The 26691-nt window shown below is 40.7% G+C and overlaps 1 protein-coding gene across 5 annotated transcripts in view; it reads right to left on the reverse strand.

Annotated features, from left to right (window-relative positions):
• The window catches only part of FGF13 (fibroblast growth factor 13), a 514926-nt gene that overhangs the window by 92008 nt on the left and 396227 nt on the right, over positions 1 to 26691 (reverse strand). The window contains exon 1 of one of the 5 annotated variants that reach the window (XM_019750484.2): positions 11998 to 12040. The exons of the other annotated variants lie outside the window; for them this stretch is intronic. Coding sequence (XP_019606043.1) covers positions 11998 to 12025 — 28 coding nt within the window. The 5' untranslated portion in view covers positions 12026 to 12040. Of the gene's footprint in view, positions 1 to 11997; positions 12041 to 26691 lie in introns of those variants that run through there. 5 annotated transcript variants of the gene reach the window in all.

A 26691-nucleotide genomic window follows, 5' to 3' on the forward strand; every position in this document is an offset into this window, starting at 1 on the left:
ATTTAAAATTTACCATGAAGACACTCTTACCTCCAGGTAGGAGACTGGGTTTAACCAGGCCTTCTGTGCAATTATCGCTTAGTCAAGTATGCAGAGAATTGGGGAATATTATGTGGTTGGTGGATATTTCACTCACATTATACTGAGTACTATTACTTCTGCAATAATGGTACTTCAAGGCATAAGTCTAAGATATGATGGTAAACAAAATTCAGGAAGTATGGATTAGAATTCGAGTGTGGAAGCACACTCTAGGCTTTACAATGAGCAGGAGACAAGAGGTCATCTGTCACTGAAGAAGAGGCAGGAAAGCTGAGAGAGACACCCCCCTTCCACTCAATCCTAGGTGCATAGTGCAGGGAGGGCAAGGATAACAACTGAGAGAAACCCCACAGGCACTGAGGACTTAGAGTATACTGAGTAACCCCCTCCCCACTGGCCATCTACTCCTCTGATAGGCAAGAGATAAAGAGAGAACACCCCCTCCTGCTAGGGTTCCAGTACACAGAAACTGCTGAAATATGGGGTTAAGGAAGGAGAATAGGGACAAATTATCCAGGTACACAGATTGAAAGCCCTGCTAAAGAGAAGGTTGTGATCATGCTCTTAAATGAGGGGAAATCTGTGGTGAATTGAATATAACTAAAGCAACAACAGAGCTCAGATCCAGATCAATCTAACAGTAGATTAATTCCAAACCAAATACTAATGTCCTAATGGAAGAAAAGGTATTCCCATTTTGGACACTGATATAATTTACCTCAGTTTGTCTTCTTTTATACATAGGGACTTGTATTAACAGAAATTACATAAACAAATAAAACAGAAGACTTACAAAAGAGAAGAAAATAGGAAACATTCTCAAGAGCTAAAGCGTCATTAGAACCAGTCTCAGAGATGGCCTAGATGAAGGAATGAATATAGAATTTCAGCACTGAGGTGGAAGCTATAAATAGAGAAATATGGAAAAGCTAGAAATATGGAATATCAGAAGTGATGACTTTGTTTTAAGGGATTATCAGTTGACTGGATATAGCAGAGAATGGAATTTGTGACTTGGAAAAATGGGAAGAGAAAGTATCTAAAGAGAAACAAAGAAATAAAACAGTAAAAAACTGGAACGGAGTGTTTGATATTGTGGGACAACAGCAAACCATCTGAGGTAAGTAACTGGAGGCACTGGAGGAGAAGGGAGAAATGAGCAGAAGAAATATGTGAGGGGATAATGGCCAACAATTTTTCAAAATGTATGAAAGATAACATCTTAAATATCCAAAAAGTTTACAGAATACCAAACAGGATTAATAAAACAAACAAAAACCAACTAGGCATATCATAGTCAAAGTACTAAAAACCAAAGATAAAAAGGCAATCTTGAAAGCATTCAGAGAAAACAGAAATACTACATACAGTGGAATGATGATAAAATAATATATAACTTCTCATCAGAAACAATGAAGGTCAGAAAACAATGGAATCTCATTTCATTTGCTGAACGAAAGATAGCAGCAGTCAAATTTAAATTACTTATCCAGCAAAAATTATTCTTCAAAGATGAAGGTGAAATAAAGGAATTTTCAGGAAAAGAAAACTTAAAAGAATTTTTATCCAACAGATATGCACTGCAAGAAATGCTCCAAAAAAGTTCTTTATACTGCAGTAAAATTATACCACATAGAAATACAATTTGGCAAGAAGAAATGAAAAAAACATCAGAAGGAGTAAATATATTGCTAAATATGAAGAGTGATTGTTTTTAAAATATAGCCTGTGTGTGTACGTGTGCGTGTACGCATGCACATAGAAATCACAAAGACTATTGACTGTTTATAGTAAGAATAATAATATAACGAGGGGGGTTATAGCACATATAGAATAAAATATATGAGAAAATGATCACAAAAGTTGTGAGTGGCATAACTGGAAGAATAATGCTGCAACTTTCTTACCTTGTTTGTGAAGTAATAGAATATATATTGAAAGTTGCAGAAATAAAGGTGCATATTGTAATCTTGTAAAACTGGTAAAAATGATACAAAGAACATAATATAAAAAAATACTTGATTCACCCCAAAAATACTGGAAAAGAGGAACAGGGGGATGCAGAGAAGATGGGACAAATACAAGTCAAGCACCAAAATGGAAGATTTAAACCCAAACATATCAATAATTCTGATAAAATGGTCTAAAAACCTTAAATAAAAGACAGAATTTGGGGACTGGAGGAAAAAGAAAGACTCAATTATATAATGTTTACAAGAAACACACTTTAAACATAAAGATACAAACAAAATGAACGTCAAAAGATGGAAAATATACATACTGCAAACACTAAGCCTAACAAAAATGGTGTAGCTGTACTAATATCAGATGAGGTAGACCTTGTGGTGATGAATACTACCAGAGATACAAAAGGAAATTTCATATTTAGAAAATGGTCATTTATCAACAATATAAATTCCTATATGTATTTGCACATACTAACAAAGCTACTAGATACTTGAAGCAAAAATTGATTACAATGAAAGAAAATATAGATAAACCCACAATCAGGGTCAGAGGTTTCAATACTCATCTCTAAGGAATTCATAGACTACGTAGACAAAAAACTCAGAATACAGAACTGAACAACACTATCAATCAATTTGACCTGATCTAAATTTATAGAACACTACACGAACCAATAGAGGGAAACACATTCTTCTCAAGGTCGCATGGAATATTCACCAAGCAGTCTATAAGCTCAATCGTAACACAAGTTTAAATACGTGTCTAAGGGTCAAAATCAAAGAGAATATGTTATCTGACTGCAAAAATATCAAGTTTGAAATCAACATCAAGAATATAAATAGACCATCCTCCAAAATTTGGAAATCAAATATCACACATTCAAATAACTCATTGGTAAAAGAAAAATACAAAAGGGAAGCTAGAAAATACTTTGAATTCAATGATAATTGAAGTACAATATGTCAGAAACTGAAATGAACCTAAAGCAGCTTTTCTAGGGAAATTTATAACTTTAAATGCCTTTACTCAAAAAGAAGATAGTTGTAAAATAAATGATTTCTATTCCCACTTTAAGAAACTAGAAAAAGTGGGCGGCCGGATGGCTCAGTTGGTTAGAGCATGAGCTCTGAACGACAGGGTTGCTGGTTCAATTCCCACATGGGCCAGTGAGCTGCACCCTATACAACTAGATTGAAGACAATGAGCTCCTGCTGAGCTTCCGGAGGGGTAGCCGGATGGCTCAGTTGGTTACCGCGCGACCTCTCAACAACAAGGTTACCGGTTCAATTCCCACACAGGATGGTGGGCTGTGCCCCCTGCAACTAAAGACAGAAAACAGCGACTGGACTTGGAGCTGAGCTGCACCCTCCACAACTAGATTGAAGGACAACAACTTGGAGCTGATGGGCCCTGGAGAAACACACTGTTCCCCAATACTCTCCAATTTAAAAAAAAAAAAAAAAAAGGAAACCAGAAAAAGAACTAACTAAATCCCAAATAAGTAAGAGGAAGGACATAATAAAAATGACAAAGGAAATCAATGACACAAAAAACAGAGATAGTCACCAAGGCCAAAAGTTGATTCTTTGAAAAGATTAGTAAAATTTTAAACCATTAGCAAGACAGATGAAAAAAGAGAAAAAATACAAAGTATTAATATAATAAATGAAAATGAGGATATCACTAGAGATGCTACAGACATTAAAAAGATAATGAGAGGTTACTGTGAACAACTCAATAACAAGACAATAAAAACCCAGTGAAAAATAGGCAACACGCTTGGACAGATACTTCAATAAAGAAGATGTATAAATAGCCCCTAAACACATGAAAAAGCACTCAACATCATTAGTCATCAGGCACACGGAAATTAAAACTAAAATGGAATGCGACTATAAACACATAAGAATAGGTAGAATGAAAATAATTGACAACCCCAAATGTTGGTGATCACATAGAAGCCTCAGAATTCTCACTGGTGGGAATGATGATGGGAAATTGTTTAGCGATGGCTGAAAAGTGAGACTTAGATCAACGTTATGACCCAACAATTTCACTGCTAGGTGTTTATCTCACCCCACCCAAATTAAAATATACGTGCACAAAAATTTTGTAAAACTTATTTATAGAAGCTTTACTCATTATAGCCAAAACCTGGAAACAGTCCAGATGTCCCCCAATGAGAGAATAGGTAAATAAACTGACATATTCATGCAATGGAGTAATAAAATCAGCAACAATATGTAATGACTTACTGATACTCATAGATACACGAATTCATTTCAAAAACATTATTCTGGGTGAAGGAAGTCAGACCTAAAAAAGCCACATACTATAATGTTTCCATGTTTCCATTTATATGAAGTTCTAAAATAGGGAAAACTAACCCACGATGATAGAAATAAGTTCAGTGTTTACTTCTGGCAGCAGATGGGTATTGACTAAGATGGGGCATGAGAGAACTTTCTAGTGTGATGGAAATGTTGTATGATCTTAAACATGGATTATATGAGTGTATGCATTTTTCAAAACTGAACAAACTGGGTACTTAAGATCTGAGGACTTCATTGTATGTAAATTATACCTAAATAGCAAAAAACTTTAAAAGCTAATATACACTCAACTTCTTCTGGGTGGACATGGGAGGCTGGTGAGGGAAGGACAACAATGAAGACTGAGAAGAGAGTAATTAGTGGAGAATACTTCCAGGAGGATTTCTCTAAGTGAGTTGTGTGTGGTCTTCCTGTTCCCAGAATCATACGGAGTACCTGTAAAAATGTAGATTCTTGGGTTCCAACCAAATCAGCTGGGAATTTTCAATTTTAACCAGTTTCACAGAGGATACTGATGGCACCCACTAAAGTTTGGGAACGGCTGGGTTACAAAATTTTCATCCCAGAGTACAGAATTTTCCCATACAAAAATAGTGTAGTTAGTGTAGACACTAGAGATGAAAAAATAAGAAGTCAGTGTCCATGATTCAGGATTAGGCTTTAATGGGAAGATAGACTTACAAATAGTAAAGCCACTGCAGATCAAAGTGGAAGTAGAATTTGAATTGAGTTTTGAAGGCTAAGTAAGGGTTTTCTATTTGGACAAGAAGAGAAAAATGATTGTAGGCACAGGGAATAATATTGAAAAGTGTGGAGGTGGGGAGTGGATCTTAGTATGTTTAGTTATATAGAAAGGTATTCACTGTTTCCAGATACAGCATGTGAGATGAAATCTGGAAGGAGTAGAATTAGGAGGGGAGGCTGGATAAACAGCTAGAAAGGAGAACATGAAGGATTTTTAGGCCTGATTTTGACGTTTACATATTATCTTTCAGCTGGGAACCTTTGAAGAATTTGGGACAAAAAGGGAACATCATCACTCTTTAAATATAGGAAAACTGCTATTGAAATATTTCTATAATAAACTTTAAAAATTCCTTGAATAAGAAATAAATCTTATCTATCATCTATCTATCTTATCTATCTATCATCGATTTATCAAATCAGGAGTTATACTGATATTCATGTGGAATATATTATTTTCTTAGATGATTTTGATACTCTCAGATGATTTCTATGAGCAATAATAAAGAGTAAATTGTCATGAATTCTTCATACGAATGAAACGTAAAAAAAAAAAAAACAGTGTAGTTAGACAACACTGAAGCTAATGCTTGAAATATGATTTTGGATATTTTCATGAGTTATTAATGTTATGAGTCAGCTTTCATATGTCTATAAAATCAGATTATTTTACTTCTTCAAGATGACTTGGCATTATAATTTTCAGTTGGATGTTGGAAACTGAGCATCTGACAGAAACTATAATTTTAAGTGAGGTTCTAAATTTTCCTATGTTATTTAGATGCATTATCAATATGTATTCATGGAAAAATGTTTAAGAAAAGTGAGTTATATTGTGTAAATAATACTTTTGCTTCTATTAAGCATTAATAGAACTGCTATTGGAACATTAAAAACTCCTGCCTGGGATGGACAGTAACCAAAGGCTACCAACCTCTTACATCGGAATTTTAAATATTTAAAGAGCTTGCGATCAGAAAGGTAACAATCAACCAATCAATGAAGCAATATTTGCTCAACATCTATTATATCTAGGATAGCCTGGCATTACATGGACCTGTTTTAAAGACTGGTTCTAATTTTCAATACTGGGGAACTCTGTCTCATGATTTAATCTCTCTGAGCCTCAGTTCCCTCAGTAGTAAAATCAGGACAATATTCACCTACCTTGCAGGACTGTTGTAAGAATTCGAGTTCCACCTGTACAGTATTTATGCTGGGGACTGGCCCAAAGTTGATGCTTAACAAATGGTACCTGTTGGTCACACAATCTAACGGTTAAGGTGATTATTTAAGCCTCTCTGTATTAATGAGAAGGAGCCAAGAAACTGATGACCAAGGAAAAAGATCAAGTGGATCACATACTTATAGAACAAAATATTATGGAGAGGAAGAAAAGGAGGACTCTGACTTCTTGTCCTTGGGTTCACCATTCCTGTCTGTGGAGCGTTAAGATACATAGGACAGGGTTATCACGTGAAGTAGGCAGAACGGAACAAAAAGGCTGCTTGCGTTGCTTGGAGACTACGTATTCCATGTTTTATTCAGTACTTTACCTGCCTGCAACATAGTAGGTTCTCAGTGCATACTTGTTGAGTAAATGAAAGGGGGCAGAAAGAATCTTCACAGCTTGTATGCAGTCGAGTCTAGCTTAGGAATCATGCACTTGACTAGTTCTGTTCTCTATCTTGGCTTACTAACTAAGAAGGCAAGAAATTCTCAGGACTCAATCAAAAGTTGTTATTTTTTCTCACATCAATGACATTTTTAGTTACTGTTGTTATCAGTCCTGTGCTATTGATTAGGTAGATACACAGAAGTATTGAATATGGGCATGGCCTCCTTGGAATTTATAAACCAGTAAGGGAAATGAGCACAGAGTTCAATAAAATACGAGGTAGCTTAGAATGAATGTCATATGATTGGTTTAGCTAGTAAGTACTGAGAGTTCCAGGGGGTGACTAAACCTTAGTTGGTTGGGGGAGGGGATAGGAAAGGCATCTCAGAGGACATGAACCAAAGTCCGACACACATTTAAATCCCTGGTTAAATTACGCCTCCTCGATGAGGCCATCCCCAAACCAGCCAGCAGAAGGCATCTATGCTAGCCCTGCTTCCCTGTGGCTTTTTGTATTTCCATTATAGCACTCATCACAGTGTGTCTGGTACTAGCCAGCTGGGCAACCAGGCTATGCCTTCTGGAAGGCGGGGCCTATAACTCTTTCATCTTGGCACCTTCCTCAGTGTGTAGCACATCACTGACAGGGCACTGTATAGAGTACACACTAATGAATTGGACAGATTCCTCTAGGTGTAACGGAGGCAATTGGACTGACTGAAGCAGTTTTAGGGAAAGAAGGAGTTAGGATTGGGAAGGTATGTTGAGCCAGACTGTTGTGGGCTTTGCTTAGAGAATAAAGTCAACCACCCCCTCCCCTCACCTGGTTGGCATTTGGAATGAAGCCAGTAAAGGTTTTTATATAGGGAAGGGACATGATGAATATATGGCATTTTGAGACGTTATCACTGTCCATTATAGTAGCTAGTGTTAGAGCTGGAAAAATACCTTCTTATGCGATCATGCTGTTAGGCCTAAGTGGACCAATGAATATTACTGCAAAAAATGCCAAAGTATTTGTTCTTTACACAGAGGTTTATGCACATACCAATAAAAGGAAGAGAACTAGTAAACATCTGCGACTCTGATTGCTCTGGAGCCCTAGTATATGCCTAAATAACACCCATCTTGTCATGCAAGGAAAGGCTCCTGAATTATAACTCCTAGTCGCCTAAGAACAGAGTAAAGGATGGAGTATATTGGGAAAGAGTTGACATTTGGACATTGCCGGTCCATGTTGAATTGGCCTGGGTAATTAATTAGAGTTTGCATCCAGGAGACATGTGAATACCCTCTCTAAATATGTAAATGACCATGGCTGTATTTACAACTCCCTTTGAGTAAGGTTTTTAAAAAATTCTATTTTAGAAGGCAATAGTATCATGTCATATCAGATTACAGCTGCTAAATTTTAAGAAACACTAATAAGTTATTCAGAAACTTGCAAAACAAAGTAAGCAGATATAAACTTTTAACATTCTCGCAAATAAGGTACTATTGTATTATATTGTATTTTATATTAAAACATACTTTACCAAGCCCTGGTCAAAGAATTCCTTCTGAACAGAATGTAGACATCATGTTTTCATTTGGTATAAAATATTCAGACTTTCAAATGGAGAGATTAAAGAGTAATCCTTTAAATACGTACATTATAAAATAAGTCTTTGTTTCATGAAAACACTCATAAAAAGGCCCCTTTCCTTCCTATACACCCCATGTGGATTTCAAATGGGACTTGATTTACATATAATTTTCTGGAAACAATTCAATGTATAATATAAAGACCCAGTTGTTCTGTTCTATCGATTGCTGAAACTCTTAGGCCATGCCTAGTGACACTGCTGGAATTAAAAGAAAAGTTATGGCATATTCATCGTTCTCCCACGAGCCTGGTATCCCAAGGGAAACCTACAGAACCTCTTCTACCCAAGAGGCACTTGCCTCCTATGGATATTCTACTTCCTTCACAAGAGCTTAGCTGCTGGGATGAGCTGCTCTACCCAAGACCTCTTTCCTTCCAATAGCATCCACAACTCCAAAGCCTCCAGTTTCAAAAGCAAAAGTCAAAAGGCCAATATACATTTCCACTATACATTCTAAAGACACAATTTGAACAGAGCCTTTCTGGTCAGTTTCGTAAGATCAGCTTAGACTATTTAATCATTTGTCCAAAGCAAATATACTGAAATAGTTTTGAGTGCACTACGCAGCCGTTGTGGTATATTCATTCACTCAACAAACACTGAGTATCTACTAAACCCCAGGCCCAGGCCCTCAGCATTGCATATTCCGAGAAGGCACTGTGAGGCACTGCCCAGGTGATAATGGCCTCAAGGTCTGGAATGAGTGATCTATGTAGGGAGCAGCTGAAAGTACACATCTGCATCCCCTGAAAATGGACTAAGACTAAGTGATTATTGATAAGAGAACAATAGGTAAATATATCATTTTCTAAGTGCTTACCAATAAGAAAACTATTAATAAATCTGTTACTTCCTACAGTTCCCAAAGAGAGGGAAATCTGTCTTCGTGTGTTCTAAATTTGCGAAACTCTTAAGTCAGGATGATATGTGGGAAAATAAAGGGACTCTGAAAAGCTGAAGAAGTAGCCATGACAAGCAGAAGGCAGCAGAGCAAGGACAAACACACTCAGAGAAGTAAATGGGTGAGCTAACACAGGATTGGTTAGAAACAAGACTACAAGCGTAGGCTAAAGAAACTCGGATTCTTTAACTCACATAGGCATGATCATGAGGGCTTTCAGGCTGTGAGGGGTTACACAGAACAGAGCTACTGTCTGTTCTTTAGCTTCCTTGAGGACCAAAGACCAGGCATCAGACTTAACTGGATACGGGAGATGTAGGGTGAAAGTTCCTGCGTTGAGAGTGTTGAAATGAATTCTTTAGAAGCTTCTGAGGGCAGTGGCTGGGCCACTCTCATCTGTATACCGGGATGAAGCGTTTTCCTGTCTAAAGGCAAAGAAACTACCTGACCTTTCTTGGGACTCGCCCTTTTTTCGTTGCATAATCCTTTCTTCCGGTCTCATGTGCACTGTGCTACCATGGATTCAGAACTTGCCCTATATCGCATCAGATACTTTTTTTTTTTTAATTGCAAAATCCATTTATTTTCCTGTAACTCTAAATTTGTGCTCCAAGTATTTTTTTTTTTTTGGAAACATGGAGGAAAAACAGAGGGTTGCTAGAGGGGCGGGGGGGTGGGGATAAGGGGAAGGTGAGAGGTTTTGAAAAATAGTCGGTAACCACAAGATGGTCATGGGGGTTTGAAAATTAATTTGGGGAACGTACAGAGGGATAGTGGATGGGGGGAGGGGGGTTCACACTGTGTGAGGGATATAAATGATAAACGTCTAAGTTTTGCTTTGTCTTGTGCACCTGAAACTAATTAAAAAAAAATGCATCAGATACTTTTAACATTCCTTTCAAAGAGAGACCCCAGTCACTGTCAATCTGCCCCATAGTTTGCATTCATTTCCGCACAGGGGCTCAGTTTGCCATGAACATACATCTATTTAAAACAGACATGTCCATTTATAACATTTCATCAATCAATCTAGAAGTCTTTTGTAAACATAAAGTAAGCATAAAGTTGGTTGGTGCTTGAATCTAACCAAACAGCTTAGATCGTAATCCGATCATTTCCAATTAATGCATGCACATGTCAATGCAATAATTATTTGGTGAGAATTAACCTGTATCACAGACCTTACTCAGCAAAGAATTAATGTATGCATTCCACTCAAATACTTTACAAGCAGAGTGACGACGAGTTTCAATGTTTCTGCTATATGTACCATTTCTTGAGATAAGGGGCATAGAGTCTATAGAATGATACCTTTAAGGATCATTATAAACTGTCTCCCATCTGACAGGTGGAAACCTTGGGGGTTTTATTAGAGACATGAATTATGAGACTAATCAAAAAATGAAATGCTGAACTGACCTCAGAAATTCTATAATGTTTTTCATAACTTATATTGCCCTTGATGCCCTGACCTTTACAGTGTTTTTTCTGTTTTTCCTTTCTCCTTTTCATGGGAGATCAGTAGAAAATGACCAAATAAACAACGTCGTGCAACATGACAGATCAATCCAAAACTTCATTTGCGGAAGCTCTGGGACCACTCCAAGTGGTCCAGGAGATCCTGCCAGGTACTCAGAAGGGAAAGCCTATTAATCCCAGTTAATTCCATGAATAAACACATGCTAGTCAGCAATTTCAAGGCAGGGAGAAGGATTTTGAAGAAACAAGAATTGCAAAGAGTAATCACTTACTTGGATGAAATGTTCTAGCAAAACAAAACGTTCGCAGGGGTTAGCATTCTCTGGGATCCTTTCGAGTTCAATGTTAAAGAAAGTGCAAAGGGTTTCAATGAAAGCATTCGCTGATGAGGCTACCTCGTTCAGATAACATGCAGACTGGCAAAAAGTTTCCCAAGAAAATACATCATTTTGCATTTAGCTACGTGTTAAAATTTCTCATCAAAAAGTAGCCAGCGAAGTGATTTCAACCCTCCAAAAGAATCCCTGTCTTGCTATTTTCAGAGGCTTGAAAGTGGCCGCTCCGGCAACCTTCTGTCATCTTGTTTTTCTCTGTGAGCCGGAGGCTCTTGGGCGTTGGTTCCATTAGCTATCTGCGGCATCTCCCTCGCCGCCATGGAGGAAAGGATCCTCTCCTAGTTTCGCTTAGACATTATGGAGTGCCTATCTTCTGTGATTTCCCTGAAGATATACCTAATAAGATTCTCAGAATTAATGTGTAATTGTGTCCACCTTCCCTTAGCTCTCTGTTGCCTTCTCTTCCTTTCCTCTTGCTAAGCTTAGAGCAAAATACCTTTAAAGCCAATGATAATTATTTATTCTCTTCTCTTCCTTTAGAAATTCAAATTAATGTTTTGGGCTGTATGCATATAGAGTAAATGCAGATCTGGATGTAGGAAATCTCTCCGGAATCAGTCAGTGTCGCGGTTCTCTAAACACAAATAGGGCTTTAAAAAGACAGATATACACATTCATTCTCCTATAACAATTAATACCTAAAATTCCTCTCACGAAGAAACAAAGGAAGCATTTTTCCAAGAGTCTATGCTCAACAGCCGAACATCATGGACTACGGAAACTCAAGAGCCCCTGTCCCATCCAAAAAGAAAAGATCTCAACAGAAAGATCCCCGGCATAATTTTGTTAATATCCACAAAGGCTTTAATTAATGTCCAAGATAAACTTCCAAGTCTATGTCCTCCAAAAACATCGCTTAAATCAATCTTACCTGAATACGACTTCCTTAACAAAGCCATGCTTCTTTATAAGCTGGTCCTACCCAGACAATTGCTGTCTACATTTGGAGCAGACACAGAGAAAGGAGAGTGGAGAAAGTTTAAGGCATATCTAAAGTATTCTCCAAGGTACCAGCCAGAAACATCAAGCCCATACTCGCGGTATAGAGAGATCATTAATGGGCATTAGTGACAGGCCATTATGACTCGCACAGATCATTAATGATTCATCATGTAACGGTATTGTTCTAGCAATAATCAGACCATTGCTTGGACTCAGATATAAGCTTCGCCCATACTATTTGCTTAAACTTATTATTTCCGAGCAGAAAATTTTATTTTGCCTTCTAGAATTACAAAAAATGGTCTGTAACAGGAGCTCTCGGCACATTAGAGGTGCCTTTGGAGCTAGCTGCCTTTTTGGAAGACACTTTTCCCACTGTCAGGAATTTTATAGTCTGAAAGGTTCCCCAATGGCTTTTGGGATGTAGAAAATACGTCTTTTATTCTGAAATTCAATTGTTGATGAACAGAAGATGCTACAAGCAAAATAGACATTTATAAGAATGACAATTGCTCAATCCTCTGTAACAATTACTTTGTCAAATGTTGAAATTCTACCTGAATTTTGAGTTTCTTGCCAAAAAATACATTTTCCTATTGAAGTCATCTGCTAAAAATTCAGAGAATCTACCAGCAGCCTATGATGAGACTTTCAGCTAATTAGAACAAAAAGCAAGAAACAGATTATTTTAGCATTATGCACACACATGTTCCTGAAGCACTCAACAGTGTTAATACAGGAATCAAAACTTTAAGGAAAAGTGAAGCCAAACTCAATTCTTTTAATTTTTGCCTTATGAAAGATCCACTCTTTGGGTTAAAAATTCAAATGGAAATGAAAATTTAGTTATTCTGGGAGCAAATGAGTCTTTCCTATTGAACAGATTGGATTCTCCTTCTGTGTGGCTCTGGGTAAACTTCCCTTGAGTCAGAGAGAAAGGAAATCTGTCTCAAGATCTGAATATTGTCACTATCAATGAATATTGAAGAATTTCTGACACCCACAAGGAGCTATATTTATTGAGTCCCACCACCCGAACTCAGTGCTATATGGAAAGGAAGATTATGTATACCCAAAACCACTCCATAAACTTACGTAATTTTTTCCCTTAAGCTTCTCTGCCATAATCAAAATTGCCTTGTGCTCTCTCCCTCCACTTTTCCATCACATACTGAGTGGAGCTAACAGACAGCTGCAAACGTTAACCCCTCCCAAAGGGATCCAGCCTCAAGCGAAATTGGTTTAGCAGTAGGTAGGGATTTCAGCAGGAGGCAGAGGATGGAGAAAAATTAGTTCTGCTGTGAAATCAAGCATCCTGCTCCACCCCCCACCAGCCACCCACAACCCAGGGGCCTGAACATCAGGAGCCCTCAGAACCCAAATGGGACAAAGAGTTGTTCCTCAGCAGGGCCGGCTTCCTGGACGTTTGTCCTGTGCAGTCACATGGTACCCTGCTCTAAGGAGGACCCTGAACTCGGTTTCAATGCTTTGCTGTCACCGTTTTAAATTCTTAACAATTTTTGAACAAAGGACAAAATGTTTCAACATTTTCATTTTACCCTGGGCCCTGCAATTATGTAGCTAGTTGCGCCCCTTAAAAAAACCACTAACCAGCCAGTCACGTTTTGAGGGGCAGGTGACCAGCTTCAGAGTGTGGTCAGGGCTCTTTCCCACTGCCCTGTGACTGGGAAGCTGAGCTAGTATTCAGGCCACCAGACACACAGTTGCATATGCTCCAATTCCCTGTTTGCAAACCAAAATGGCTAATGGAAGAATTTAGGCTTGAGTGAACTCCCTACACAGGAGAGATGCCAACTTCCTTCAGACAAAAATAGCAAACCCTAATATGGAGGCAGTGTCTCTTGGCCAATGTAAGAGCGCTTTAAAAAAGGCATTTCCCAAAGGACAAAATTAAGCCATCTCAGTATGAGTGGTCTTATCAGGTCTAATCAAGAGACTGCCTCAGTCTTTCCAGCTGTGGCATAGCTTCTTGTGGCTTTGCAGGGGCTGCCCTGGGCAGTGCAGTGGGGAAGGGGGTCCTCTGGGATAAGCACAACTCAATCTCTGATGTCTAGACTGCACAGAAATAAACAAAGTGAGGGCTGACATGGAGCCAAATTGCAAGGCACGTGAAATTTATTTCTGCTAACCTTTGTCTCCTTGCCCCCAAACTAATTCTCATCCAGTCAGGGCCTTCCTGCTACTCAGGGCCGCTGCTCTCTAACTGCTGCTACTCCACTGCAGGAGTTAACCCCCTTATTAGGCTCGGAAGCCCTGTCAGAACCTCACGCTTCTTCTTTCTCTTGCATTCCGGGTCTCCCTATTCGCCTAGTCCTCAGTGTGGCTGATCTTAGCCAGGTGTTATGGAGGAAAACAATCTGATTAAGCTAACTTACGTGAATTTGTCCAAATGACAGTTCTCACAAAGGTGTTCTCATTTGGGGAAAAAAGTGCCTTGTTCTCTGATGGGTATACTTTTGGGTAGTGGGACAAATGGAAGGATGTTAAACAATAGAAAGGCACAGAAGATGGCAGTGCTCACATGTTCTGCTTACCTTAGGGGTACAAGTTTGTGCCGATCCAGCCCAATGGCTCAGGGTACCACCCCCAACCCCCACACCAGAATGACTGAGTTCTCTGATGCACCAGGCTCTTTCACACTTCCACAGGTCTGCTCATGATCTTCCCCCAGCTTGGGACGCTCTTCTCTCTTTTGTCTGCCTCTTTCAAATAGGATATCTTCCAGGAAGACTTTTCTGCCAGCTTCCTCGTGCCTCTAAAGTTGACTGTGGTCACCTTGGTCCCTTCACTGTACCCAACACAAATTTCCATCATTGAACTATTACACTGGATTGCATTAAGCCGTTTACATGATCCCTCATTTATTGGACTAGAATTGGCTAGGGGGCAAGAACCACATTGATCCGACAAGCACCTGTGAACGAATGAAGGCAATAGAGAATGGTGCATCCTACATGGTCAGTGCACTAGAAGCCTGAGCCTGGGTGGCTGCCATGATTGTGACACATCCATATTCGCAGGTTGTAGGGTGTAGTTTTGCATTAGGCGGTGGAGGCAGGGGCTGCATGGGCAGCCTTCACTTCCTTTACGAAGGTTTTAATCCAGATGGAATCAATACTGGGGTCAGTGCTCTGTGCTGTGTCACTCACCCTTTTCCAATAGACGCCATCAGCAACCAACTCTCTCTCTGCCCATCTACCAAAAGTACACCTCTGAAGTCACAATCTATCATGTGCCCCTACGGGCAAAGTCTAACTAAACCAAAGTTGACAAATCTAGTTAACTCTCTGGCGAGTGGCCTTTAATCCCAGCCCAAGAAGTTACAGATCTCAAAGCTTTCATTGCATTGTGGTCAAGCAGCCCGAGTCAGCTTCCTCCCTTCCTGGAGGCCCCAATCAATACTCTGCCCTCCTCTTAGAGCCCAGACACATCAAAAGCAATAATGCCTGATATTTAATCATTTCCCATTAAAATGCAAAGCTCTGTCTCCAGGCCCCCTTGACAGTTTAATTGTTTTAAAATGTCTGCTGAAACGGATGTAAACAGATTTGTAGTGCACTGTTTACTTGCTGCGTGACCATGGCCTCTTGGGTAATTAATAAAGAGCATTTTGCCACAAATTGGGCATCGCAGCTGCACTGATCCCTAACTTTGGGAATAATTTATGGGAATAAGGACAGATACATTTTTCATTATAAAGCACCAATGAGTTGAAATGTTATGTCCACACAAAATCCTGCACGCAGATGTTTATAGTAGATTTATTCATATTTGTCAAAACACGGAAGCAACCAAGACGTCCTTCAGTAGGTGAGTGAACGGATAAACAAACTGTGGCACATACAGACAATGGAATGTTACTCTGAACTAAACAGAAATAAGCTATAGTGCCATGCAAAGACATGGAGGAACCCTCACTGCATATTACTCAGTGAAAGAAGCCAATCTGAAAAGCCTACACACTATGATTCCAACTCTATGACATTCTGGAAAAAGCAAAACTATCAAGGCAGTAAAGCGGTTGCCAGGGCTTAGGGGGAGAGAGGAATGACTGGGCAGAGCACAGAGGATTTTTAGGACAGTGAAACTACGCTGTAACATACTGTAACAGTGGATACATGTCAAACATTTGTCTAAATCCATTAACTGTACAACACCAAGTGTGAAACCTAATGTAAACTATGGAATTTGAATGATGTTGATCAGCCAGTGTAGGTTCATTAATTTTAACAAATGCCCCACAATGGTGGGGGAAGTTAATAATGGAGGAGGGCAGGGGTTATATGGGAAATATCTGTACCTGCCACTCAATTTCTTTGTTGTGAATCTAAAACTGCTCTGAAAAATAAAGTCTACTAACAACAACAACAACAACAACAACAAAACCCAGGGCACCTAATCCATTCTAGGTGTCCATGTTTTCTCACTGAATCCTCATGACAAACCTGTAAGGTTTTCTTTGCTTTACTTTCTCTTTGTGTTTTTTTTCAGGTGAGGAAACAAGCTAAGAGAGGTGAAGTTCCTTGCTCAAGGTCACATAGATGGCAACTGGCTAGAATGCTGTCAAGGCTTTCAAAAGCTTGCTTGGAGGTTAAACTGGATACTCTTTATGGTTTCTCCCAACCCAGAGTCTTCAGGATTCTGTGTCCCTCCTCCTCCAATAAACGTTCTCTAGTAAATCCAGTTGCTTGAAGTCCATTAGCACTGCCTGTGTCACTCATTTCCTACAATACTCACAAGCTCCAGGGAGGAAAAGAAATGCGGCCCAGGAAGCCCCTCACCCCAGTCAAAAGATGGGGACCACTGCTGTCAATGAGCATGGGCCGCATCCCTCTCTTATTTTCTCTGAGGATAGCAGGGGAAGAGAGGCAGACAGGGAGGTCCCTACCCCTCCTCCCTGTAAATACAGGACCCAGCTTCAATAACAGCCCATTGGCTACTCTGCCCACAACTCAAATCCCGGTCAGCATCACCAAGGCACTTGGGTACCAAAGACACAGGTGAAGCGCTGGACAACCCCAGCATGCCACCTAATTGAATATTGCATTTATTTATTTTTGAATATTATTATGTGAGAACTCTGGAAATCACATTCTCCCCTTCTCTAAAGTGAGTGTTTTAATGGAACAGCCACAGTTGTATTAAAAAGATAGGTGGTGGGATTGGGATGATAATCATTTCTTCATTGGACTATTATAAGAATTAAAAGAGAAATTCATGTCAAGTGCTTAGGGCAGTGCCTGGCACACTGTGAGCAGTCAATAAAAGTTAGTCCTCTTCTCTTCCCCTCAGTGCCTTCTTGCCCATTCGTTTGTATCCCCTGTAATGGCATCATTATCCTCCCTGACATTTTTGGCAGCATTTTTGTGGAAACTGATCAATAAGCAAGCAATCCACGAACATTAACTGAGTCCTGACAACGTATCTTCGCACGATGTACCTCTGCCATCTGCAGGAGATACAAATGGAAAACACACATTCACACAGAGCTCAGAGTCTAACGGGGAAGAGAAACATGAATACAGTTCAAAAATGCCACTCTGAATCGAAGGCCATAAGGGAGATGCTGATGGCAGAAAGTGGAGAGAAGATGTAGACAACAAGATTTGATTCACCTAAGTCACTGGTTATACAAAATACAACTCCCCAAATATTGACCGTGTTGTGTGTGTTCCCCCTTTATGGTCTCATAAGAATCAAAACTGAACTAGTGCACACATGCTGGACCGCTGTGTCTGGGGGCTCTTAGTAACAAGAGCTGACAGATATCCCACCACCGATGCTTGGACGGGTCTTCCTCTGTAATAGTCTATTCTATGTCTGGGTTAAAAAGCAACATAACACATGCTTCTATTCTGCTCAATTCTGCTTCTGACATCACAGTAAATAACACCTAAACTTTCTGATGAACAAATTCCAGATACACTATAAATCATGCATCTTATTAGCAGGAAGACTTGTTTCAGGCATAGATGATCTTCAAGCATGATGAAAGAGTTATTCATTTCTTGCAAAACTACACAACGCAGGGAAAATAGAAAAGCTATTTTATTTGGTTTCTGCAGTTTCTGAAGAACAAATTAAGGGAGAATGGTTTGTCTTTGTGTTCATAGCACCCCCTGGTGGACAACTAGCATATTTCAGTTGCATGCTAATCCTCTCTCCCTCAACAAGTTTTAGTTTCCTCTGAAGAGTTTTCCGGAGGGAGAAATTAAATATGCAGATTTGTCTGGACTCTTATCTCATGACAATAGGAAAATAATTCAATTATAGTCCTCTTGATTCACTTATTCCGAAGATTCTCTTGGCTGATTTGAAAATTAATGTCAAATAATTGCCTATTTTAGAGAAACTTGCTTTTCATTCTTTTAGTCAGATAACATTTCTTGCATGCCTATTATGTGCTAGGCCTATTCTGAGTACTTGAGACACAGGAATGAGTAATCCCAGGTCCCTGCTGGGGAGGAGCTTGTCCAGAGCTGCCAGGTACCTGTGGAAGGCCGTCTTCAAGAGCACCAGGCTGAGCCAGGCCTGGCAAGGCCCAAAGAAGGTAAGCAGGAACCAGAAAGGCTTCCTAGAGTGGGTGATAGTTTACCTGAGCATGAGAAGTTGAACAGTTGTGCAGATGGCGTTGGTGAGGGAGTTAAGGTATTCCAACAGAAAACGTAGAGAAGGAAAAACTTAGAGGTGTGAAGCAACCTGAAACCAGATGAGACACACCAGAAATTGGAAGTCGTTAGGCGTGGCCACAAGCTAAGAGATGAGAGTGGTCATAGAGGAGATGATTTTGGAGGCATAAACTTAAGAAGTAGGCAGGGGTTCCTTAGAAAGGTAGTTTAAGGAGTTTAGACTATCTAAAGGGCAATTGGGTCTTACAGCAGAAAGGATTAAAACTGCTTTCAGAAAGGTAACTTGGGCTGCCATGTGGAGAATACGAAGTAAAGGGGGTAAGGCTGGTGACAGGGAGCTCTGTTAAAGTGATGCAGATGAGAAAGAATGAGTTTAGTATCTAACTTGCTACTGTACTGTGAGGGTGGAAACTGGAGTTGTAGGTTTCCTCTGAAGACCCCACCAAAGCCTGGATCACTGTCTATAAACAAACAAGCAAGCAAACAAACAAATAAACAAACAAACTAGTTCTAATGACACACAGTTGATTGGGGTTGGGGGAGGGGACAGGCAGTCATTACTTCAAATAGTCCTCTGAGCTACTCTTTGATTTGGTCAACACAATGTAGACGGGTTATGCCCTGTCTGAAGATTCACAAGAAAATGACAGAGCAAACTGCTAAAAAGCATGGGTTCCAGAGCCACACAGATGTAGACTTGAATCCTGGCTCTGCTACTCACCGTTTCCTTGTCTCTCTGAGCCTCAATTTTCTCCTGTGTAAAATAAATGCAATAACCGTATCTATCTCGTAGGGTGGCTGTAATAACTCAATGAGGTAATGTACGTAAAGCACTTACTTCCGTGGCTGGCACATAGTAAGCAGGTGCTAAAAGTTAATTTCATCTTCCTCTTCCTTGTTCAGTGTGCCCAGGCACATTAGTCTTTTGTAAGATGGCTGGTACACACGTCTCTCAGTACCTCTTTAGGGTACTCTACGTTGGGCAAAAGAAAGCCTCTAATTGAAAGGTATCTGGTGATTTCAGCAGTTTGTTTCTCTCCTAACCAGGGCAGAGTCTAAGCTCTACAGATAGAGTTGACAGCAAGCCAGGTTCTCAGGGTCCAGAGAGTCTCGTTTGCATACCTGCCAATTCTCACTGGAAAGCATGGAGCCTGGAAACGAGGCTGGCACCAGAATCCTAGGGGATTTCGAAGTCAGCCAAGAAAGAGACAGGTGAACAGGAAAAGGCCTAGCCAAGATGGGAGGCCAAGTGGATTTGGCATTACCGGATTCCGACGGGCAGGGAGGCAGACAGCAGGGCTGGGTCTGGAGGAATTTGAGTCAAGGCACACCTCATGCCATGGCTTTTTACATGATTCTCCCAGAGTTAGCATTTCGAAGTGAGTCCTGGAGAAGACTGATGCCACCAAGATTCTCTGACTGAAAAGATCCTGTGATCAGTTAAGTTTGGGAAGGCCTGTTCACCAGGCCCTACTCTTGGAGATTTCTATTACACATTTGGCTTGTGGGAGGTTCTAATGAAGCCTACAGTAAAGAAGCCTATTAACTGGGTTAAACATACTAATTTGACCCCAGAATCCTTTATTTCCCACAATAACTACAAATGTGCCTTAATACTAGTATTCAGTGAAAAACACTTTGAGGACATGCTGGGTTAATGTCACCTGAGCACAGGTGACAGACAGAATCACTCAGCGAGGCCCCCATTAGTGGCCTCTCAGGGTCTTAATCCCTTCTTGGCACTGCATTCTCAACCCATGTGTCAGATGGCCACAGAGGCATGGGGTCAGAAGGTTGCCCTTGGTGGGACACCAGCTCCATTGCTCCTGCTATTTCTGGTTTCCAGGCTAGGGCTCCCTTAGGGAGGTTTTGAATCTCTGGTACCCAGAAAATGATAAAAGCGAAGCCCTTGAACAGAGTAGTCTGCAAGACCTAGAGAGAATGGAGCCTCTGCTCTCCAATGGAGCTGCAGTGATTCTAGGCTTCTGAGGTAATGAAGGGATGGAAAGGGAAGGAACTCAAATATCATTTCTATATCATTTCTCCAACCCAAGGATTCCCTGGGGCTTCCACATATAGCTGAACCGCTCCAGCAACGTAAGCTCCCTCCTTTGACACATGAGGCAATGGAAACTCAGGAAGTTTGATCATAGGTTGGGGTTATAAGCATTCTGCTGCTTTGGTTCCAAGACAATTTAGTTTCATTGAATTGAACAAAATTTTGATAACCTTGGGAGGTGTACCTGTTAAAGGCCTGTGTTTAACCTGGTCCAATAGCCCTCAATTGGGAGATAGGGCCTTTAGGGAGATAATGAAGGTGAAATGAGATCACAGGGTGAGGCCCTAATCTGATAGGATTGGTGTCCTCATAAAAGAAAGAGAAACCAGAGAGCAGTCTCTTCCCCTCTTCCTCCCTCCCTTTCTCCACAGGTGCACAGAGAAAAGACCACATGAGGACACAGAATGAAGGTAGCATCTACAAGCCAGCAAGAGAGGGCTTACCAGAAACCAAACCTTACAGCATCTTGGTCTTGAACTTCTACCCTCTAGAACCATGAGAAAATGAATTTCTGTTGTTTAAGCCACCCAGTCTGTGGTATTTTGTTACGGCCGCTCTAACAGACTAACACAGTAACTATTTCTTCGAAAGCACATGTAACTTCGCTATTTCTTTTCCAAACGACCCCACTTTGGACAAAAACATTCCACACTTATAAAACTATATAATGCTTGGAAAAGTTGATGCAACCAAGAGCGGTTTAAAAACAGGAATGTAATTTTAATGACATAAAAATGAGGCAAAATCACAATCTCCAAATGAAAAGTGAAATCAGCAAACGTCTAATGATAGCCTCATCTGTACCTGGCTCTGTGCTTGGCAACACAAGCACAGGCTCGGGGGGCAACACAGTGTTCAATAAAATCCAGTCCCTTCCTTCAAGGAATTCAGTGTTCAGTGGAGGAGACAGACAAGTAAACAGGCATTTAGAAAGCAAAGTTCTGTGCTACAGAGGTAGGGCATTGAACACATTAGTCAGGGCTTGGGAGGTGGGAGTGAGTCAGGGAAGGCATTCCAGAGGTGATATTAAGCTGGGACTTAAAGGAAGAATAGAAGGCAACGAGATGAAGAGAGTAAGTGCTCTAGAAACTGGCAGAACCCAGAGGAATCATACAAAGCCTTTGCCTTAAGTGAGCTCTTAGCTCCCATTAGAGAGAGACCGACACAAGCATAATTACCTTACAAGGTGATAATTATAATGACAGATGTGGCACAAGGCACTCTGAATGGACAGAGGGGGGCCCATACTAAACCTAGTGCCAGGGGTGGCAAGGGATGCCCTTTTCAGAGCAGGTGGTGGGAGCTGAGGTTTGAAGGCCAGTACTCATTAGTCATTTAGGAGGGGGTGAGAAAGTGTGGAGCTCAGAGAATCGCAGGCAGAGGGAACAAGTACAAAGACATACAGGCTTCATAAGGTCTGATAGAGTTGAGAACCGCAGGCAGTCTGGAACACTTGGAGCACAGATTTCCAGGGATGAGATGAGAGATGAAGCTGTGAAAGTTGCTAGGGGCCAGATCATGTGGTGCCTCATGGGCCACAGAAAGGGATTTGACACAATCCTGTTTGCCATGGGGAAATATACCAGCGTTTTAAGCAAGAGAGAGTCCTGATCCGATTGGCATTTTAGTGGCTGCGAGACTAAAGACAGAGACCTTTGAAGAGGATGTTAACTGGCCAGAGAGCAATATTGATAGCCTAAATTAAGGCAATGACACTGACGAGAGAAAAGGGCAACAGACATCAGGGCCAGAGTGGATGCAGAATTGATAGAACTTGGTTACGGACTGAAGATGGAAGCTAAGGAACAGGCATGTAGGTATCAGAGTCCTCTAGGGTTTCTGATTTGGGCAATTGGATTGTTGGGGTGTTGTCATTCTTTAAGATGGGGAACCATAGAATTCATTTTCCCAGTTTTCAATTTTTACAGTAAGCAAACTAAATTTGCCCAGCATCATTCAAAAAGTGAGTGAGAGCTGGCATTACCGTGTTTCCCCAAAAATAAGACCTAGCTGGACAATCAGCTCTAATGCATCTTTTGGAGCAAAAATTAATATAAGACCCGGTATCATATCATATATCATATCATATATCATATCATATCATATCATATCATATCATACCCGGTCTTATAGTAAAATAAGGCCGGGTCTTATATTAATTTTTGCTCCAAAAGACACATTAGAGCTGATTGTCCGGCTAGGTCTTATTTTCGGGGAAATACAGTACAAGCCGATGTTTCGGATTCTTTGCCGACTAATTGTTTTGTGTGAGTACACACGAGCACGGAAGTTAGTTTTGGATATGCCTGTGGGGCATGGCAGTAGACGTGTTCTAGAATTAGTAGGTCTGGAATATGGAAGAGAGACCTGGAGCAGAGATAAAGATTCTGGAGTGAAGAGCAAAGAGATGGTAATGGCAGGCATGGGAGGTGAGGTCGATGAGATGAGATGTCCTAGGAAGGATGCACAGAGCGACATGAGAAGGGGTCTGAGGATGAAGCACTAACATTTATAACAGAGGGAAGGAGGCAGTAAAGGAGACTATGGAGGAATAGACAAAAAGGAGAACACAAACTAGGAAATACTGGTGTCACAGAAACCAAGGGAAAAGAGAGGTTCGGGAAGGAAGAAGGACGTCCTGAGAGTTCAAGTAAGATGCTTTTGAGAGGTGAAGTTAGTTCAGGATTTTATGTGTCCACCGGCTTTTATAATCAGAAGGCCTGTAGCACTCTTGGAGAAAGCGGTAGGGGCAGTGGGTTGAGGAAAGAAAGGGAGGTGAGGAAGTTACTGCTTTTCTCTCTCCTATTATCTGCACCCTCTGTTGCCCTCTTGTCAACCACAGTATAATAATGCACACACCAACAGAATCGGGGCTCTAGGGGGCAGAAGAGGAAAGTGAGTCCCCCAACGATTTTTTCTGGTTTCATTCCTGCCTTAGTTCTAGTGGATCCATGGACAAGAACGGGGAGGTGAGTGAAAGGACCACTCTGTGTCTCAGAATTGATTAATTGAGGGAGTTAGTTCATAAAAAGATGCCACCCTTTAACTCCTCTAAGTGTCTCTTTGTCTTGCTTTCGTAACATTTCCACTAGCATCTTTTCTTCACGGTTTCAGTAACCTATATTGTTGAAAGGCACCATTTTTGAGGATGTGCTTAAAGAAAGTAACCACCTCTTCCCTTTTTGCTTTTCTCCATGTCCATTAATAGGAAATTATGTTATGTCTGGGAACTTGGCTGCAAACAGCTCCCTCCACTGATATGAAACTTTCACTAAATGATAAAAGTGGCTCACTAAATTTAACTGATTTTGTACAAACCATGCAGTTTATGCTGAACACCTCCCTGTTCTCCTCAGGTGCAGCTAGGATTTTGGTACACTACACAGATGGTGCCTCCGTGGCCAGCCCTCAGTGAAAACCCCCGGGACTGGGTCTCTAATGAGCTTCCTCGGTTGACAACCTTTCACATATGTTGTCAAACTTGTTGCTGGGGGAAATAAGCAAGTCCTGTGTGACTCCCCTGGGGAAGGACTCTTGGAAGCTTGTACCTGGTTTCCTTCAGACTCCTCCCCACGCCCAAGCTCCCTTTGCTGACTTTGCTCTGTATATTTTTGCTGTAATACACCTTAGCCATGAACATGACTATATGCTGAGTCTTGTAAGTCCTTCTCATGGATCACCAAACCTGGGTGTGGTCGTGGCAACTCCAGATATATCTTCTACTATATACTCATCACATTTCATGAAATAAACAAAATAGCCTTCAACCCACCCTAGACTGCAAACTCCATGAGGGCAATGACCTTGATGGTTTCCTTCACCACAGTATCCTCAGCACCTAGCACAGTGCCTGGCACACTGTGTATATTTAACTCTTTCGCTGCATTCATTGATTTCAAGTTTTTTTCCAAAATGTGTCAGAAGTCCAAAAAAACCAAAAAGTTGATATTTTGACTATTTTATGTTATTTAATAATACCAGTTTGAGCTGCTTTGTATATAAAGGACATTATTTTGATCTGTAAAAATTTCCTATAGTTATTCATTCTTGAAAAACACGAAAATATACAAAAATGTACATCTGCTTTCCTAAACTTCCTTTCTGGAAGTTTCCATCCGCAGTCACTGGATGGAAATATTCATTTGGATATATGTGATCATCGTGGCAATAGGGTTAAAATACTTGTGAAATGCATGGATCAATGAAAGAATAAAGAAAGAAAGAAACTAGAGAACTATGTATGGGGAATTAAAACCTTAAGACAACACTTACAAACGCATTGTTAAAGGTAGTAGAATGGTTATACTCAGTATTGGTTCTGATTTTTGCCTCAGGGTCCAACAATTTCTTGTGGAATACATGTCTAAAATTATAATAAAAACTAATTAGAAAATATGATCTAATACATCAGTTTCTTTCTCTTGCATTTAACATAGTACATAGCATATAAAAGACACTAAAATATGGTTATTTAATAAACAAATTAATGAAGACATATATCAACTTCAAACTCTATATTGAAACTGCTACATTAGTTTGCTCTCAGAATAAGAAATCAGTTTAGACTGAACATCCATTTGTTAGCAAGTCAAAAATTTGCATTTCTTTTCTGAAAAACTTTACTTTATAGAATCCTTTATTTTTGGACAAAATTTCTAAGTTTCTAGTGCTAACCCATTTATGGTAATAATGAGGAAATACCTACTGTATCGTAATGATGAAGAATCATCCAGAGAGGGAAAGAGCTTACCCAAAGTATCAAGGAATCAGGCTACCTCTTCACTGTACGAGGTGTGTTACAGACAGAATTGTGTCCACCCAAATTCATATGTTAAAGTCCAAACCCCCGATACCTCAGAACAGGACTGTATTTGGAGATAGGGCCTTTGAAGAGATGATTAAGTTAAAAGGAAGTCATTAGTGTGGGCCATGATCCAAATGGAAAGGTTTCCACATAATAAGAAGAAATCATAGAGAAGCAGAGATGTGAACACATAAAGTCCACGTGAGGACACAGCGAGAAGGTAGCCATCTGCAAGCCAAGGAAAGTGGCCTCCAAAGAAACCAAACCTGCTGACACCTTGATCTTGGACTTCTAGCCTCCAGAACTGGGAGAAAATTAATTTCTGTTGTTTCAGTCACCCAGTCTGTGGTATTGTGTTATGGCAACTCTAGCACACTAATACCGGGGGCTTCTTATGCTTCAGATGGCAACGTGTGCTACACATCCCCGTCAGACGAAAGGAAAGAGAAGGCAGCTGGCAGTCGAAGATTCTAGGAGCCCTGCGCAGTTTATTCCTCCCTCCGGATGCCTGGTCACTTTTCAGGATGGGGAAGCCAAGCCGGGCAGTGGGGGTTGGGAAGGAGCCTGCCTGCCTGGGCAGACGGTTTGAAGCAGGCCTGCTGTGAACTGAGTATTAGCAGGCAGGTTCCTGGAGATGGCAGCATTAGCTAATGATTACTCCTTCAAGCAGTACAACTGCCTTTTGGCTTCTTCCCTAACAATTTGCAGCAAGGGGGAGGATAAGCTATGGGCCCAAATAAAACAAGGACCCTGGCCAAGGCCGTATACTTCTCACTGGGGTGGGGAGCCCTAGCAAAGCCTATAGAAAGAATCGCTTTCTCTTGGCTAATTTCAACACCCGGCCCACCACCCCAGCCCTTTCGCAGAGCACACCCTCTGTGAATGCCAGGCTGCCTGGGGAACAATTACCATATACCATTGCATCCGTCATTGTGGGTTGCAAATTCCCCACTGCGGCCATCCTGGTGAACTCACAGTCCTGCCCATCCCCCTCCTGTCACCCCATCCCTACACCTCCAGCAATGTACCATGCATATTTCTGGCTCCAGGCTTGTGTTCCCTCCCCATACTCCATCTGGAATGTCCTCCTTCCCTCTGTCTAATTCCAAT

This window comes from Rhinolophus sinicus, chromosome X, assembly GCF_036562045.2.
Source record: "Rhinolophus sinicus isolate RSC01 chromosome X, ASM3656204v1, whole genome shotgun sequence".
Classification (NCBI taxonomy): domain Eukaryota; kingdom Metazoa; phylum Chordata; class Mammalia; order Chiroptera; family Rhinolophidae; genus Rhinolophus; species Rhinolophus sinicus.